The 20,766-nt window shown below is 39.7% G+C and overlaps 1 protein-coding gene across 1 annotated transcript; it reads left to right on the forward strand.

The window, feature by feature from the left end:
* Window positions 1-4,042: 4,042 nt before the first annotated feature.
* Window positions 4,043-11,931, forward strand: LOC139460914 (uncharacterized). The gene is made up of 3 exons (XM_071242394.1): window positions 4,043-4,605; window positions 9,352-10,224; window positions 11,004-11,931. The coding sequence occupies exons 1-3, from the start codon at window positions 4,284-4,286 to the stop codon at window positions 11,114-11,116; spliced, it is 1,308 nt and encodes a 435-aa protein (XP_071098495.1). The 5' UTR covers window positions 4,043-4,283; the 3' UTR covers window positions 11,117-11,931.
* Window positions 11,932-20,766: the final 8,835 nt, after the last annotated feature.

A 20,766-nucleotide genomic window follows, 5' to 3' on the forward strand; every position in this document is an offset into this window, starting at 1 on the left:
TAACACTATTTGCCTTACGACGTGCTTGTATATCTGACATAACACTATTCCCCTTACGACGTGCTTGTATATCTGTCATAACACTATTTCCCTAATGACGTGCTTGTACATCTGCCACTACACTATTTCCCTTATGACGTGCTTGTACATCTTCCATAACACTATTTCCCTTGTGACGTGCTTGTATATCTGCCATAACACTATTTCCCTTTCGATGTGTTTGTATATGTGTCATAACACTATTTGCCTTACGACGTGCTTGTACATCTGTCATAACAATATTTCCCTTACGACGTGCTTGTACATCTGTCATAATACTATTTCCCTTACGATGTGATTGTATATCTGACATAACACTATTTCCCTTACGACGTGCTTGTATATCTAGCATAATACTATTTCCCTTACGACGTGCTTGTATATTTGTCATAACACTATTTCCCTTATGATGTGCTTGTATATCTGTCATAACACTATTTTCCTTATGACGTGCTTGTATATCTGTCATAACACTATTTCCCTTACGACGTGCTTGTATATCTGTCATAACACTATTTCCCTTACCACGTGTTTGTATATCTGTCATAACACTATTTCCCTTACGACGTGCTTGTATATCTGTCATAACACTATTTCCCTTACGACATGTTTGTACATCTGTCATAACACTATTTCCCTTACGACGTGCTTGTATATCTAGCATAATACTATTTCCCTCAACCATATCCATGTATACAATAATCTGCGTGTTTATAATGCGAGAAATCCACCCCCTAAAGAATGCTCAAAGCTACATTAATACCCCGATCTATGGATCGGTGTGCACTCTATCTCATTCTCAGCTCCTTCGGAAGTGTACCTGTGAGTCTTTTTACCATATAATAACATGTGTATTTTCATGGTGCTATTTCCCGTTACAACGCGCATCTATCATAGCTGTCAATTGCGTGGATAGATGCTCATGATGCCAATCACTGCATTGTCTTGTCCATTCTGATTATTTACAGACCGCCGTCATATACCTTGAATATTGCTTTGTGCAGCTTTAAACAACAAACAAACAAACAAACCTCTTCACAAACACGCATGTCCCTCGTAATGCTAGATACAATGGCAACACATGTGTATGTTCATACCGCTTTTTGGATTACACATGCTGCACACATGTGAAGCTGTCCTAGATTGACCGAACACAGGTGGACCTGGACATATGGCTTGGTTTTTGTTTGTTGTGTAACGCCGCACTCAATCGAGTCTGGACCAGGCAATCCAGTGACTTACATCATTTTGTTTGTTGTTGAACGCCGCACTCGGCATTATTCAAGCAATATCACGGCGGAATCACGACCTCATGAGCATCAGTCTATGTAATTGGGATACGATGACACTCATCTACCAAGTCAGGGAGACTGACAAACCGACCCGTTAGACGACAAACATGGGTTGCTGAAGATCGATTTTAACCCGGATATTCACGGGTGCTATAAAAAGTGTGTCAGTCAAACCTCTCTGACTTCCTTGATACGTGTTTTCATGATTTGATTTCAATATATCTAATTCAGGAAGAACACGAGTGACACCTAAATTCTAAATTGTGTTGATATGTGATCTGGCGTGTCAGCAGTACACGTACGTTTTCCTCGTGGAGTATAATTCATTTTTCACACACCCAAATAGAAATCTGGAGAGTTTATTCCAATCACTCCTGTCATACACTGGCTGCTGAGCATCCGTTTACTACATTTGTATTTACTGATCACGACACACAAAGTAAATACAAGTCTGACTGATCAACACAACGTGATGTCATCATTTATATCTTCTGTATCATATTCAGAGATTACCTAGGTGACCAGCTCGCTTGGCTACAACCAGACCGGTGCTACTCTAATAAGCGCCTTGTGATATATTGTTTCAACAGCTCTGAAGTTGTTGGGTTTTTGAAAGCCTGGAGACTGTTTGAGAAAAAAACGACGAGAAGATCCGGGCTAGAACAGGTCTTCAGCAACCTATGCTTGCCGTAAAAGGCGACTATGCTTGTTGTAAAAGGCGACTAACGGCTCGCTGACTTGGTTGATGTGTGTCATCGATCCCAATTCCATGGATCGATGCTCATGATTTTAATCACTGGATTGTCTGGTCCAGACTCGATTATTTAGAGACCGCTGTCATAAAGCTGGAATATTGCTGAATGCGGCGTAAAACAACAAACCAACCAACGTACAGTAAACTTACTGAGTGAGTGTGGTTTTACGCCGCTTTAAGCAATATTCCAGCAATTTTACGGCGGAGGACACCAGAAATGGGTTTCACACATTGTACCCATGTCGGGAATCGAACCCGTGTCTTCGGCGTGACCAGAGAACGCTTGAACCACTGGGTATCGAGCCGCCCAAGGTACAGTAAAACACTGCAGGGAGAATAAACCATGTAGGGTGCAGCCCCGAGTGACTTAGTCTCCAATTAACAACGACCACGAGTCGTTTATTTCTTATATGAGATATTCACATCATGTACAGCCTCTTTAAGGATGTTGATAAAATTGTACAAGCTTCAAAAATATAACCCTCTGTTAAAATAATGATGACACAATCAATAATATCCGATTCTGGCAACGTCGGACAAATCCATTTTGCACAGGTGGTATTTCCCGCATATTCTCCCTGACCTCATGTCCGTCACTGTACCTTTTCTCCCAATACCGATTATCACAATTTTCCCACTTTTGGATGCGATTTTTTTCAGCCATCGCGTGTATCTGCGATTTGTTACATATATGGGGAACAACTCACTAGACACTCCCCTCTCAAATTAGTCATCAAGTTGCGAGCGAATGTTCAAATCTCCACAATTGACGTCGTGACAAAACGATGTTTTATCGTGAAAGAAACAACGCTTCGTTCTTCATGGTTCTTTGCGAAGCTATCTTATATTTCAAAATTGAGAAATCAGGTAGATTTAAGTGAAGCTTTTTAGAATCTCCGCGCTAGAGAGAATATTGTTAATGTGTTATGCTCCCTCTACGGTTATTAGAGGCCGGAGAACATTCACAAACATGGGCTTGTTTTTCTCGAACTCTAAGGTGTAAGTTTGTTTGTTTGTTGTTTAACGCCGCACTCAGCAATATTCCAGCTATATGACGGCGGTCTCTAAATAATCGAGTCTGGACCAGACAATCCAGTGATTAATATCATGAGCATCGATCCACGCAATTGGAATACGATGACATACATCAACCAAGTCAGCGAGGCTGACCACCCGATCCCATTATATGGGCAGATACATGGGTAGCGGGTGTGCGCACCTCCCCTTTTTATTTCGAAAAAAATCTTTATTTTTTGTATAAATTACCACCAAAGACAAGTCTGGTCCGGTTTTGATTATTTACAGACCGCTGTCATATAGCTGAAATATTGTTGAGTGCGGGGTTAAAGAAACATTATGTCAATCACTGGGTTGTCAGGTCTGGATTTGATTGTTTATAGACCGCAGCCATATAGCTGGAGTATTGCTTAGTGCGACGATAAACAACAAACAAACATGATGTCAATCACTGGATTGTCTGGTCCAGATTCGATTGTTAATAGACCGCCGTCATATAGCTGGAATATTGCTGAGTGCGGCGTTAAACAACAAACATACCTCCAGCATTGAAACCCGTATCACCCACAGCGGATACACCATTGCTTAACGGGGGAAATACTGTACAGGCGAAAACACGGTGTGGTGTTCAGCTCTTCCTCGTAGCTAAATATATCCCAGAGTCACAGCCGCGCGGGGCTGACCGCATTGACTCTTCCAAGGCTGATCTGTAGGGTAGATGACAAAATGTAAACAATCACTCAGGGTCCTATGACCGATCACGCGGCGTTTACTCTGTGACAGTTCGACCAGCGCAAGATGAACCGTGTGTGTGTTTTTCCTGAAGCCCGGGAAGGACATAGCGACGACAGAAGGAGGGTCTGACTGTAGTGTTCTGATAAGGATGACGGACTTATAACACCGCGAACGACAGAGGGAGGGTCGGACTGTAGTGTTCTGATAACGATGACGGACTTATAACACTGCGAACGACAGAGGGAGGGTCTGACTGTAGTGTTCTGATAAGGATGACGGACTTATAACACTGCGAACGACAGGCAGGCACATTTGGTGTTGTGGCCGAACCCACGCAAGGTGAGAAGATTGACAAGTGGAGGAACGGTTTCGGAACAACTGATATACATGAGGAATACTTTAAAAGGAGTATAATCACATTTGTATAACACATTTCGGCTTGAACCATGACAGGCCAGGACCCCGCACACCCGAGATACCCGCCACACCATTTTGTCGTTCAGAGACCGAAGAAATCATTGGTGGAAGCATACATCCTTGCACTAGTGTTGGGCTGGCTGGGAGCGCATCACTTCTACCTACGGAGGACTGGGTTCGGTCTAGTGTACTTCTTCACGTTCGGGTTGTTGGGGGTGGGGTATGTGGTGGATCTGTTCCGGCTGCCGTGCCTGGTGAAGGAGGCCAACAGGAGGAGTGAAGATCCCCCTCACGTGCCTGACAAGACCCTGTGCGACGCCTATGTTCTTTGGTTTCCTATGGGACTTCTTGGTAAGATTCATCTTCTCACAGGCGAATTGTTTGTTTTGTTTCTTTGTTTGTTGTTTTATGCTGCACTCAGCAATATTCCAGCAATATGACGGCGGTTTGTAAATAATCCGTATGGACAAGGAAATCCAGTGATTGACATCATGAGCATCGATCCACGAAATTGACAGCTATGATAGATGCACGTTGTAACGGGAAAAATGACAGACACATATGTTATTATATGGTAAAACACAAACCCAGTTTGTAAATATTCGAGTCTGGACCAGGCAACCCAGTGATTGATATCATGAGCATCGACCCGCGCGTTTGGGATAAGATGACATGCATGAACCAAGACAGCAAGCCTGACAATCCGATCCCGTTTTTCGCCTTTTACGGCAAGATTGGGTTGCTGAAGACCGGTTAGCAAGTGAAATGTCAAGTGATCATTTGTAAACATTAACCATAAAAAGTATATACAGCATAACACAAGGCTGTCGATCTGTGGCGATTGTTCTAATGAGATTGTGTGGACCGATGCCACTGCGTCGTCAAACAACATGATTGTCTGGTCCAGACTCGATTATTTACAGACCGCCATTATGTTGCCGGAATATTTCTGAGTGCGGCGTTAAACAACAAACAAACAAACAAACATGTTGTAAAGCCTCCTGTAATGGCTCTCCTGTATGTAACCGGAGTGGTTTATGTGAATTAAACACCAAACGCAGGTTGATTTGTAGATGCCAGTTGTTTTAATACATAAATAAAGTTGCCCTGTGAAAATGAATATGCACAATACGTACACATACAAATATATCATTACATTATAACTTATTAACAAATATGAGAATCTTATATATGACCATATACATTGTTATGATCCACCGTAATTAGCATGATTAGTTTCATCTTAATGTACTTTAATATTACAAAGTTTTATCAGATAATAAATTGGCAAACATAGTTTATCAATAATGATGATAAATGCATTAATACACAACACACAATTTCCGTACATATCACTATAAATACATACAACATATAAATGTCCTCACCAGGTGTATGGCACTGTACCCTATGATGTCATTAGCTTTACCGGGACACACCTGAACATAAATATATATAACATAATTACAGTGTAACATATTACATCAATGTTAACATCCTTAGGTATATACAATAACCCTAAAATATATATTCTAATCACTCACCTCATCATACAGACATACATTCATACATGTGCAGTTAGGTGCAGAACCTACAGGTAAAAAACTCCAGTCTATCAATAAATATACTCATTATGCTTAGTTACACAATAAGTTAAGTAATATCAACATGAAAATGCTAGTTAAAATTATCTATTATAAACATACTTACATAAAGTATTTAAGCAAATTTAGCCTAACTACATTTACCTGAATACGATGACTGATATGATATATATTTATCACACCTAACAATATAAGTATTATTAAAAGAAGTTAAGAAACCATACTTATGCACCTTAACAAACTCTTCAAAGCACTAAATAAGAACACATAAATATAAAAATCAAACAAACTAACCTGTGACAATTGACTCAATCATATCAGCGATGAACAGACTACTTGTCTCCATACATAATCAACTACAAGTGTGAATTTAAACTGACCAGTCCGATAATGCACCCTGTCTCTGAAAGTAAGGGGCTGGGGCTAGACAATAGAGACCAGAGAAACAATAGAGAAGGCAAGCGAAAGGGTGACTGTGCTATTGTATTAGTGAAGCAGGTTAGATTGGAGTGTAGACTAAAACTTAGGTATTAAAATAAGAGGTGACCTTAAAATACACTTGATGATATGTACATACTTTCATACTACTACATGTATATCACCTGATGAGGATTACCTTTGAAGCTACTACCGTGTGTTTCGGTTCCCCCTGGCAACGGCACGTAGTGGACTGCAACATACTTATCTCGTGACGACGCGCTAGGTATGGACACACGTAGCCCAGGGTAGCTTAAGTAGGCTTTCCAAAATAACACGGTTTCCTCACTGTGTCACCGACAAGAGTCAAGATAAGAACAACTTATAAATCTTCAAGTTGAAAACAATCATGAGATGATATAAATATGTCCCCAGTGGCCAAACGTGCCATAGGAGCTGATACAAATTAGGATGGTTGTTGACAAGGTTTATTGAGTGAGTGAGTTGGGTTTAACGCTCCTTTTAACAGTATTCCATATATATCACTCAGTGTCAGCTTAATGTGGGAGGAAAGCCCGAAGTGATTCAACTCTCAGACGTTTACCACTTCGATGAACCCCATGACCACGGGTTTGGATCTGACAAACATTATGCGGGCGAGCCTGAAATTTAGTCCATGATCACAGCTTCCTGGCGTGCACAAGGGACGCAACTCTGCACGGCGAATTGAGGCGCCTTAGACGATTGAATCCCCCCCCCCCCCCCCCCCCCCCCCCGTGTTATTGAAACCAGCACCCATTACCATGTTCCTGGTGTCTATCACTGGATAGTCTGGTCCAGACTCGATTATTTACAGACCGCCTTCATTTTGCTGGAATATTGCTGATTGCAGCGTTAAACAACAAACCAACCAACAACCTTATCAATCAAACCGAATGACAGTTGCTATGTACAGCTGATGATGGTCAGTTGTTGATGTTCCTTCTTGAAGCTGGCTGACTTGGTTGAAACATGTCATCGATCCCAATTGCCTGGATTGATGCTCATGATGTCAATCACTGGATTCTCTGGACTCGATTATTTACAGACTGCCGTTAAACAAAAAAAGAAAAAAAAAACAACCATCCGAGCTGCGCACATTCATCCGAGATTTACTATGTGTGCTATTTTGGGCACCTATTTTATAATAGCTCGTAAAGCACGGAAGCTCTGAAATGGTAATGAACACATATCTAATACAATCGTACACTCTAATTTTTCAAAACTAACATAACAATGTGACACTGAAGTGATTACAGTGTTTGTTCATTTATGACTTTTGTAAGACAGAGCATCCTCTGTAAATGCACCAGATGACATATATGTCAATATATACTCTGCAAAAATGAAACGCAAAAGTTGAGACATACATTTGATACATCGCTGTTCATTTGATTGCTGAAAGATTGTGATTACATGCAAATGAAAAAACCTAACGTTTCATTATGGCCAAACAAGTGATGTTGCACGTGCATGTCATGTTCGTGTGTTTCTGCTCCAAGGCTCTCTCGTGGATGGGTTTTTTGCGGGTTTTTTCCATCTGCTTACCAGACGTACCGCATTCTTTCCACACAAATCAATCGCTATCCATGCCAAAATGACCAATTCGTTTTTGGTATTAATTTTGTATGGATGTGTGCAACACTCTTATCAATATTTACGATGTAACAATTGTGGCAGAGGCTTATGCAGGGTAATGGAGAGACACAAAAGCATGCTGTTTTTACAACCGAATTTATTCCAATGATGGTCCACGTGTAATCAGTGGTTATGATGATTATGAAACCCTAAAACACAATATTTACAAAAAGTAGGCAAACATCATAACTAATAGATCATTAAAAGAATACTGCCATTATACACCCATTACATGTGTTTGATATAATGTGAACACTTACTTTACATTTACTACGGCTCTAAGGGACGGAGGCCAAACCACAAGATGTCATGGCCATCCAGTATCTTACGTGACCTGATAAATGATATATAACTACATGAATCTTACTGGTATGGTAAACATCACCTACATTGTATACATGACATGTAAAACTCATCTAGCAGTATAAAAATCAACATTTTTAGGTATTTCATATGTATGATAAAATCAACAAATATACTGATTGGGTTTATTAGACTTTCATGATAAAATAGTACCAATACATGCTTAAATCTAGTACACTCATTATGCATATACCGCAATGGTAACATCTTACACTATTTAAAAATATACTGCACTGACATGAATATACTGATTCATATACATGTTATACTGTTCTTATGGAACATACATGACTTAATAAGAGTGTACTAAAATACATTATATATGCTAGAAACCTAAGTACAGTGATAATAAATATACTTAACTTACCCCAAACTGAACTGTCCTTTCCCAGTGAGAGTTGTGACTAGAAATGGTGCACATAGTAAAGGTATGAAGTACATGACCAAGGTGGTCATGTGACGCGGGAAATACAAAGCCAGGTCAAGCTGACCAGCAGAGAACAATAGGCTAGGCTGAGACCGCAGTCGCCTTAGCACACAGAATCAATCACCACATGTTAGATTATGTTACTTAGGTGTGAGTTAGTGGAATAAGTAAACTAATTTATTTAATAAATACACTAATCCTAAAATACCTATGTTTGGATAAGTTTATATTAAACTACTTGCCACACTATTTTTCGGAGTATGTTTCTACACAACATTAACACATACACTTGCTTTCTGTGTGAGAAGCCATGCAACAATTTTTTTTTTTCTGTTATCAATAACGAATTTCTGTTATCAAATACTCGTATTCTGAAAAGAAATCGAGAGCATATGCACAGATCCATTGTCTGTGGTATTACAAATGTTCTGACACAAACAATCGCTTGGTGAAAGGAAACTGACGCACTACATGTAATTGTTATTATTGCTGCAGTTATTATTATCAAGACATCCAGACGACAATGCTTTTGTTTAAAAACAGTATTTGTAATGCCAAATTGTAAGTACCATAATTGGCCTATCCTTCAGAAACGTGTTTCTTTTGCAGGCTTCCATTTGTTCTACCTGGGCAAGCCGGGCCAGGGTGTTCTATATCTCCTCACCTTCGGTCTCTGTGGCACTGGCTTCCTGGTAGATCTGTTCCGCATCCCCTCCCTCGTGAAGGCAGCCAACCAGTGTCCACGGGAGCCAGAACCCTGCAAGAGCACCTGTACAGCCTACATCCTCGGCGCATCCCCCTTAGGCATCCTTGGCCTTCATCACTACTACCTGGACAGGCCCGTATGGGGGATACTGTACACCTTCACCTTCGGCCTGATGGGAGTGGGTTGGGTATATGACTGGTTCCGCATCCCCGTCCTCGTCAAACGCGCAAACGCTATCCAAGCAATGGAAGAAGACAAGGAATGGAAACACCTGGATGATGTCTATATACTGTGGTTCCCCTTCGGGTGGCTGGGCCTCCACCATTTCTACCTGAACAGACCAGGATGGGGCGCCTTGTACTTCTTTACGTTTGGAGTGTTAGGCGTTGGGTGGTTGGTGGACTTCTGTCGACTGCCGTGTTTGGTGAAGGATCACAACAAGTATTTATCAGAACGACGTCTCATTGCCAAAACTACCAAGCCATGGTCTGGTGGTCACATCTCCGTCACCGCCACAGGGCAGACTGTTATCACGGTATCTAACATGGCGCCCGGAAGTGTGATGACGATGCCTGCTGGTGGAGCAGCCCCGCCCCCTGGTGCAGCCCCGCCCCCTGGAGCAGCCGCGCCCCCTGGTGGCATGATGCCCCCTCCCTACAGCTACCAGAACATGACATCCTATCCACCTCAAGGCTATTCTGGGATGTCTCCTGGGTATCCACAAGGAGCAGGCTACCCAAACCAGGGTTTCTATCCCGATCTGCCGGACGCTAATGGTAGGTGAACTATGAGGTAACCTAGTCGTCGAAAAAATGCCGATGCCACGTCAAATTATGTATGCTCAGACTCAAATAAATTATAATGATTGCAATCAAGCAATAGTGGTATAGACAAATTGATGCAACGCCAATTCATTTATTTTCAATATATTGTTCAGATATTTGAAATATAGAAGATAAATGTCCAACTAAGTGTTTTTTTCCAAAGATCGTAACAGCATGCATGAGACAGTCAGTAAGACTTACACATGGGTCATTTGATTATTATTAAACACATCATCTCTTGAATATCGAAATCAGCTACTCACTTTCTGAAATCACAAACAATTTTCTTCTCTAAATATTCACAATAGCCATGTTATGATAAATTTGCCACAATGCATGAAACAACTGTCTGTAGCAAATGTACCACGTTTCAATGTTCATGTTAGGTTTTGATGCAGCTAGGGTAAATCAGCGACTAATACATACCTATATACATATATATTGTGGATCGTCACGTTTCCAACATGGAGTAGTCAGGAGATCACTGTAGTATTTCCGAAACATTTACTTTTACAATGTCAGTAAACATTACATGTTTTAAGATTTGCCTCAGTTGTAGAATATTCAGTGCTTGACAGTGTAACAATGAAAAAACAATGTGTGAAAGGTATCCAGGAGGTTTTAAATCACTGAAACGTTTGAAATACATAGATCAGGGAGATGTAACTGTGTGTTTGAGTCTTGGCATTGAGGATAAATCTGTCCATGTACTTGAGTGTTGTTTGTTGCAGCAGCGGGACAGACCGCTCCTCCAATGCCGCCGTCGTATGAGGAGTCGCTGACTTCTACAGCTAAGCTCGGCCCACCACCCGATGTCAGCAACAGTCTCTGTACAGAGAAGTGAGAAGAACGTTTTAATCTGGATGCCAATAGCTGGAATACTGAACCTACCCAACAAGTTGTGATGATGAACGCGAGAGTTATATTTGAACAAAACAGTCGTGGATCAACAGACCAATGAATCATAGTCTTGGATAACAAGGGCGGTCGGGTAGCCTAGTGGTTAAAGCGCTTGCTCATCACGCCAACGACCCGCGTTCGATTCCCGACATGGGTACAATATGTGAAGCCCATTTCTGGTGTCCTCCGCCGTGATATTTTTGGAATATTGCTAAATGCGCCGTAAAACCAAACTCACTCACTCACTTGGATAACAAACATTTTGGTGATTTGTGTCAAGGATGTTTGTGGTTATGAATTATTATTATTTGATATTTTGGTTCATAATCTAATGACTTGTCTTTCCTGTATTTACGATACCTGATATGGTGTTAAGCCAGCTGTTTATCAAGAACTGAGCACAACGTGTGTGAATCAATCTGAGTGGCAGTGGTGCAGCATATTGGAACATAATAGTCGTGAATCAACGGACCAATGAATCATTGTCTTAGATAACACACATTTTTGTAATTTGTATCAACAATGTATAAAGTGCTGTGAATTAATATTATTAGTGTCAGACAAGGCTTTGAGAGGCGGGTCCTTTCATTTTCCCTCTATTGTCGAACTCATTGTTTTCATCAAGCGGACGTCACCACTCATCAATGGTGCGTCATATTTCGAAACGTCATAATGACGTCATGCATGACATCTCTCTATTCATTGTTTTCATTTTGTATTGCTGAAATGGATGTTTTATAAATAAATAATGAACATGTAGGTCTGTCTTAATATTATCAAACAGTATGATCGTGCCCGGAGAATAGGGATAACAGAGTGAATTCTATGTGTGGTTTTAATGGGTCATGTGAATCAGTGAGGGTTATGATGTACAACAGGACGTTTTTCACATTATATACGTCTATAGACTTAGTGGATGGCTTACACGCCATATCATACAGGATTGTTGTTGCGTACACGTTTTTTGAAAATAAATCACAAATGTGACTTTTGTTGCTGGGGTTTATCTGCAGAAACAAATAATTTGTCCCCATGTTCACCTTAAAAAGTATATTTGCTGAACACGCACGTGTGTGTGTGGTATGTGTGTGTGCATATATATGTGTGTGTGTGTGTGTGCATCACTCTGTGTATGTCTGTCTTTGTAAGTTTGTGTATGTATGTGTGTGTATGTATGTGTGTGTGTGTATGAGTTTGATACTTTGTGACATTGTGAGGCCCAAGAACAACTAGAACACCAACGATGCGAGGACGTTTTGAAACAAAAGGGCTTGCACCCTAGTCCTCGGATTAACATTCTGGACTTGGTATCAGGGAGAGCCCATATGGCTGTAGCATAAGTTTTATTCGTCGAATTGAGCTATTATGAAAACTCTCGTCACCCTTTCGCTAAACACAATTTGCCAGCTCGAAAGCGTGTGCAGTGATGTCCTTGATCCCTTAGTCAATAACATTTGCTTCCTGTATCTAGAACCAATCAGAGACGATTTTACTACCATCCAATCAGTTGTGTTGAAAGGGAACATTACTGATACAAAACACTGCGTGCAACAACAATAATAATGATGAAGACAACAACTTCTTCGATGTACGGAGCTGATGTGGCCGCGTCTTTCGTCATCTTTTTGACACAATATGTAAGGTTGAGTTTTTATGATTTTTGAACGGTTTGAAAAATATTTAAAAGATAATGAGTGATGTACCATCAGCTGTACTACTATTTGGTTCCCACTCTGATTTCATAACATGCCCAGGATATTGCTCTAGTAGCAATTGCTCTATTTGAAGAGTCTTGTGATATGATATGATTGCATTGTGTTTTACAATCTCACCGAGACAGTGCGTTGCTGTTACGTTTGTCTCAAGTGGAACACTGCAAACACGAAAACGTCGTTTTTTTCCGTATATGGTCATTGGACGGAAAAACGACTAAAAATTCATTAAAATTGATTAATTGGTCAGCGTCTAGAAAGTGTCCAGAAAAGGGTCGAGTTTTTCAAGCATAAAATGGACGGAAAAACGATGCTTTTTGCTCCGCCTTGTACAACTGTTAACGGCCAATCAGATGGCGCTGGTCCCCCGACGCACGTGATGTCAAAGGCTTCCTTTCGGAAGCTTTAGGTTTCGTATTTCTGGCATGCCTTGCTCTAGTATCTCTCGCGCGCAGTGCAGCGAGATTTGCTGATAAGCTAGCTTTAGGATATGTTACATGTTAATGGAATTCAGACACGCGCCAAGAAGTCAAACCAAACAATGTTACTAAGTTTATTGTGGTAACGGCTATGTACAGTTACCCCTATCGGATAATGGGTTGTGTTTCATTTGGTTATAACAATAACTAATTTTTTAATGTGAAGTTTACAAGATATACGACTTGGACGCGAGGTCGGTCACATGACGTTCTTCACGTGACTGTATTCTTGAAAAGCCGTAAACACTGACTACTCCCACATTCCTGGGGAAAACCCTTGGAATTCCCTGGTACGAATTCATACAGAAGCGTGGTTGCAAGCCCATTTAAGGATACCCTCGCTACAACCCATCCCAGAGAGAGAAAAAAACACGAAAAAAAAATCCAAATTGTCGCAGTGACAATTTACAGAAAATCTATGAATTTACCTTAGTATCTATTTGACACATCTTCACAATCACATTTCAATGATCGGCCAATTGATCAGTGATGCCAAAGGCTTGAAATAGCCACAGGTTAATTAACAACTTCGAAAATATCTCCGTCACGTTTATCGTGTCGGCCATTTTGACGTATTGTACTTGATGTAAATGTATTACGACGCTGTCATTGTAATTGACTTACTGAGGTAATTCTGTAAAAGATCTTCTCATTTTATGAGGATATTGTTTGGAATATATTTCTTGTAAACATACTAAAACATATGTTCCTCGCTTTGGGGGGACTATTTTATTCCGGGGTGGCCCTATTAAATCTAGTAGTAAGATCAAGGCACCATGCCGTGATCTGTTATTTTATGTGTTTAAATTACGATTTGGGGCGTTAATAAAATACACTGACGCAAGTATATTCTATTTAAATCAATTGGATATTTGAATATGCTTTCTTTTACATATTACATAACATCACTGCACAAAATATGAACAGTTGCAGTAACACACTACGGTAATCGCATTAAACATCATTTTCAACTGTACAGTATTTCAGTATTTCAGTTATATCATGGTGTATCAGACTGCTGTGGGATAAAAATCCGAAGTGGTTCAGGTCATCCAATGGTGTTCGGGAAAAGGTGAGTGTATCCTGCCACACAAGTGGCATCCGTCACAAACACATGCAAGGAAAAAGTCAATTGTTCACCTGAACAAAGCACGGAAACACACAATGATGCCCGTCCTCAGTTTTACCGAGCATGTAAATTATTTTGTCCGTCAAAAACATGGACGAGTATAAACAATATGTTCATTCACGTAATACATGTCATACATTTGACAAAATGTATTGACTCGGAGCATTATTGTTAATCACAGAGTATGCAGTTGAACTCATCACCCATCCCATTATTGATAACCCCTTCTTGAAGATCTATGAAATCAGAAGCTGCAACACTCTATCTTTTAACTGGCATGTCAGACTTCTATTTCATTACTCAGTTTTATTTGCACGGATTACTATGGAAGGGACATTGTCTCGTTGTCGCAATTGTCGCATTGACGCCCTTACAACAACAAGCAAAACCTGGTCAAAATTAACAAAAGCGCGACAATTGGCCATTTGTCGCATTGTCGCGTGTTCGCATTGTCGCTCTTTGATAATCCTTTTCTTTATTTTACAAAAGGGCGACGATGCCGTAACGCGACATTTTCAAGGTCAAAATATGTCTCGTTGTCGCATTGTCGCCCCATCACAAATGTGTATAAAAGGGGTAAAGTTCAGTTATTGTTACAGTTAGGAAGTTCAACCTGATAAATGTACGTCTTGAAATGAAAACACAAGTCCGTCCGCGAGTCCATAACGTTTTATTATGAGCTCTTCTCTAAAAGTGCTTAGTGTTCAACTCCCAGTTCCAAACACGTAGTACCTCCTCAATAATCCACATACCTCCAGTGCAGTGGTCTTCCGGAAGATCTTACTCTTGACCGTATTAGACAGCTGACGAGTGCACGCCTGACCTGTAACCTCGTTGCAACCCTCATGAGGTGTTTGCCGAAGGGAGAGGTGTAGGAAATGTGTGCTCCAGCCCATCGCAGAGCTCGCGACACACTGTATACTGATGTATACAGTATATTGCAGTTGATATACTGTATACTGCATGTGATACTTATTTGCGGAAATGTTACAACTTTCAAGATTCAAGATTCAATTTGCATATATTTCATATACAACAGACCGCCGTCATATATCACAGGAATACTGCTGAGAGCGGCGTTAAAACAAATTGTTTTCATAATGGAGCGCTGCAGTCATTTAGAATAGAACCGTATACATATGTACATGTAGTACCAACTCACTCTATTTGTTTCGAATATTCAGCAGAAAATATATTATTAACCAGGTCTTTGGGAAAAGATATCAGATTTTCATAAGCAGCCACATAGGGATGATAAAGGACCCCTCGCTGATTAGGTTCTTGTTTACTTAAGAGCAGAGTTGGCCATGTTAGATGATATAACCAAAATCCGGGAGCTCCGGCGGGGGGCAAGCTGGTCTTGTTAGTGTATGGTATGAGCTGTGACGTTGACCCAAGAGAATAATGTACAACATGAGACCAACTCAAGTCTATAATGATTGGGAAAGTCTAGATTTCCACAGCTCTAGCCTGAAATTAAGGATTGTTCTATGCTCCATTTTAATTGTATTATTTTCATTTTGTAGACATGGATGGACCAACAAGGAAAGAAATTGATGGAATATTAATATCACATGTTACCACTGATCCAGTTAAATTCATCACACAATAATAAATTAGTATTTGACATTACGGCATTTGATTATTAGGGCATGATCATGTACATGTTCACTGTAGTAATGTACACACCAGTCAACTTGATTATAATTTTTATCAAAGTGTAGCGCGGCATCAACGATTACTTTATGATATCCTCACTTGTCATCGATGTATTGACATCGAACAATGGACGGCAATTCGAAATTCTTATGGATAGCTTCAATAGGGACAGCGCCGGTGTCAGTACAATTTTCCTAGTTAAAATAAGTATCTACAAAATATAATCTGAAGCAGACAAGAACAATATTTTTTTTATTAATGCTTACTTTCATGGATAGAATTAAGGCAATCTAGGCTTGCCAAATCGTTCTAGACTTGAGCTGGATTCCTTTTAAATTTATTCTGTATGGTCTGGGAGACGAACAGGCGTCAGTATCGCATGGAGAACTGGGACAGCCTTAATCAGTGTAATCAGATATGTTGTGGAGTTTCGGTTTTGGGCTGTTTGCTGAATATATAGAATTGCGAGTTATGTATACTCTGTATTCTTTCGTCATGGAAGTCCATATTTCAAGGCATGTATTTGATATTCATAATAACTCCACAAAAGCTACACAATGGCAACAAAACGGTACCAGCATCACAGATACCAATAATACATGAGATACATATAATTACTTTAAAGTTAAAACATGTATCTAAATAGAAAATTAGAAGGATACACTTCCGACATTTTTCGTATTTTGTTTTCGTTTGGAGAGAGAAGTTGTGATTGGTATCTGATGGGTGCAAACAGGTGTTCCCTTCCGCCCAGGCCTTGCGGCAATGCTATAGCCCAAAATGAAACAAGCCTTGTTCAACAGGTTCAGACTCAAATTTCTATCCCACTTGGGCTCCTTTTAAATTTAAATATAATTTCTCGTGTCGATATGTGTCAGAAGAAATGAAATATTACAGCACTGGTGAATAGGTTATATGCGCGTCAGCGTCGATCCTATAATATCCTTTTATGCAAAATACATATATACTGATGAATTAAGGTAGTAATACTACGCAAATATGTGTCCAGATGCATACATCAGTATCATCTCGTGATCTTAATTCCTGCTTTGAGCCCTTTTTCTACCGGAGATTCTGGGGTGTTACATCACACCAGAAAGCCAGGTCCAAATTCAAGTAATAATTTCATGGTCCGTCTTGTATGTTGGAAACCAATATCGCAATATGGCTAAATATTGCTGAACGTGGTATTAACCCGATTACTCACATAATTATTCCATTGTCTACAGTCATCTACGAACACTGTACTATCTTTAAGGAGGTATATCTGTATCATCCAAATGTCCATACATATATGTCCACATTTATATGTATAAAGCAAGTCGTCCTGCACTCTTCCCTAAAAGATAAATGTTAAGCATTTCCTCTGTATGAATTTATATAATGTAATATCGTTTTAATGTAATGCTGATGCAGTAAACGTACCACAGACCTGATGCTAGAATAACATCTAATTTCTGAAATGAACATATTTTACAGAAAAAGGACAATACTTAACAATACTTATAAAATATAAGAACAAGGAGCCAAGAGCCAAATATTGGGCTGTGTTGGACATATTTGTTTCGGGGTCTTATGACAGACAAACCTGATGCCTTTAAGTATAAAGATATGTAAGTATAGATGTTGTACATATTCAGATATGTTCGTGATTAACCCAACCTTGAAAAATATTGAAAGATGAGTGGTAACTATTTATGCCATTATTTCAAATTAGAATGAGAGCACATCAGGAAAGCATGGTACTTTAATATACGTATCCTGTTAACCCTTGTTATTCTTTTTTAAGTAAGAGCAGCATGTATATCGAGAGTATAGGTTTGGTGCGTGACTTATCACACAGTACTTTCAGAAAGTGTGCATATTCTGTTTATCGGCAATAAATAACTGTTACATAAGACGATTCATACGGGTAAATACGATTTACTTCAGAACTAGTAGAGATTATTTAAGGTTAGGGGGAAATGTATGTAATTAATTAAACTTTGGCCCGGTTTGAAGGATTTGGGCTTTGTGTTGGACGTGTAGACGGCATTTCCAGGTTTGACGTATCAATGACAAAAATGATGTCAGATGCAATTCTCTGCCTTTTCGGGTGAACAATTGGCTTGCCTTTGGATGTGTTTGTGGCGGGTGCCACTAGTGGATCGGAATGAGCTCGCGTTTTTGCGAGCATCCAATGTCATCATTTATTATGGTGAATCATGAAACATGCTCCTGATGTTGTCGCAATGGTGCAGTTGGCGCTACTTTAATTTTGGCAAGGGTTTCTCATGATAATGGAAATGCTTATGTCGCTTTTGTTGACCGATAAACATGAAAAGATATAAAGTTAGTGTATATGGTCATGTAATTAAGAAACAAACGACGAGTGGGAGTTGTTTATTGTACGATAAACAACGACCGAGACTCGTTTATTTCTATATGAGATATCAACATTACGTAAGCCTCTTTTAGGGTGTTAAATTAGGAAAAAATACACGCTTTACAATATTTACCCGTACTTAAATAATGATGATTCCTTGAATAGAATCCGACAGCGGCCATGCTAGATAAATCCATTTTAGGATTTGAGTTTGGTCCCGCATATTCTCACAATTTTCTCGTCAATCATCTGTACCTTTTCTCCCAATACCGATTGTCATATCACTCTCACTTTCGGATTCTCCAGCAACATTTATTGGGAACAACTCACTAGACACATACCTCTCAGAAATAAGGTCAAATTTACAAATTTTACTTTTCAAGTTGCGAGTGCATGTTCGAATCTCAATAAATGACGTCATGATAGAACAATTTTTATCGTGAAATAAATATCGCTTCCTTCTTTGTTCTTTGTGATTTATCGCGTAGCTATCTTATATCATCAAATGCCAATTTCTAATTGCTTTATCATGACGTATCCGTGTCATGTAGCAATAACATACACAAATATCGTTGACTTCGACGTTGAATAGTGTCATGAAATATGATTATCCTCTTGTGTGCAATATTTCTGGTTGATAAATCTAACATATTCTTACTTTAAGAATAGCGACTATACATTATTATATATCCCTTATCAGGTCTCTGTAACATTTGCAAAATGATACAAATATAAAAATACAACTGAACCTAAATGTAATGTTTTAATATCCTTACGTTGCTGAGTGCAGCATTTAACAACAAACAAACAAAACATAATATCTTTAAGAATTATGTTAACAATTCCGATGCTAAAAATAATCTCACAATCTCCATACCTCTTTCTCTCTATGAAAACATAATAACTTTTTTTTAATAATCTGAAGGAATAATAATCGCAATACTATCATAATTATCATCATTATTTATGTTACTTATCCTCACGCGAAGTAGTCCTCCACATTATACATTCAGTGTAGAAGCCCATGAACATATGAACTATGTAACATACATTCATGGACATTAGATGAACAGTTGAAGTTAGCAAATGATATTATTCGGTCGAACGTCTATCAGCCATCTATTCTATTCGTGAAGAACATTTCACGTGGGACCAACAGAGGGAATTATGATATGACTATCGACTTGCTAATTATTTTTTATATTCATGCCAGCTCAAACGATCTATTGGCTTGATTTATTGTTATGGTATCCACAAAATAAGTAGGATCCGATTTTTTCCGTTTTTGTTGAAATAAAACTGAATAATATTTGCTGTTTACATATCAAAGTTTGCCAAATTTTTACAAAATGTTTGCCCACAGCAAGGCTTCGTATCCCCAACATATTGTGCTAGGAACAGTATCACTGGACTGAGGGAGGGCGGTATTCCTCCTTGTGGGTCACCTGCTTGGCAATATGGGACGGGAAAACTGCAGGGGGTGAGGGCAGTTAAGTTGATGGTACAGACAGATAAGAGAGATCATTTTACAAATGTGAAACTTCAGTCCACAAAGGAAGAGGCGAAAGCTGAAACTTGGTGAGGTTTACAGAACAAAGGCAGTTATTTCTTGTTTCTTACTGACTCTCGAAGATACATTTAATAAAACAATTAATGCGTGTGTGTGTGTGTGTGTGTGTGTGTGTGTGTGTGTGTGTGTGTGTGTGTGTGTGTGTGTGTGTGTGTGTGTGTGTGTGTGTGTGTGTGTGTGAGAGAGGTAGAAGAAGAATTGTACACCATAAAAATGGCTACGTATGTAGTTGGGGTAGATATGTTGAATGCCCGGCCAGTATGACCTTTGAGTCACTACAGTTTCAGTCATTAAAATGCGTAAAACAGTATTTGAGTGAAAGAAAACACTATAAGTGAGTGAAACAAAAGACCTCAGTACAGGCACACCCAGTCCCCCAACCCCAAGTCTGCATGTACGAATACTCATACCCGCCACATCCTCAACCACTTAACTTACTCACACAATCATCTGACAACATGTTCGCCAACCCTCGTATCACAACGCATGCACGCATGCACGCATGCACGCACACACACACACACACACACACACACACACACACACACACACACACACACACACACACACACACACACACACACACACACACACACACACACCACATTCTTCTTTACCCACCATTATGTCTACGTCAGCCATCATGGATCCATGCGCATGCTTTCATACATAATCCATCC

This window comes from Haliotis cracherodii, unplaced genomic scaffold (assembly GCF_022045235.1).
Source record: "Haliotis cracherodii isolate W230 unplaced genomic scaffold, xgHalCrac1.p SCAF_14, whole genome shotgun sequence".
NCBI classification, from domain to species: domain Eukaryota; kingdom Metazoa; phylum Mollusca; class Gastropoda; order Lepetellida; family Haliotidae; genus Haliotis; species Haliotis cracherodii.

Excerpts from the sequence above, each read along its gene's own strand:
- LOC139460914 (XM_071242394.1), top strand. The coding sequence starts at position 4,284 with ATGACAGGCCAGGACCCCGCACACCCGAGATACCCGCCACACCATTTT. Across the intron at positions 4,606-9,351 it reads GTTTCCTATGGGACTTCTTG|GCTTCCATTTGTTCTACCTG; the intron begins GTAAGATTCATC and ends TTTCTTTTGCAG. Across the intron at positions 10,225-11,003 it reads CGATCTGCCGGACGCTAATG|CAGCGGGACAGACCGCTCCT; the intron begins GTAGGTGAACTA and ends TGTTTGTTGCAG.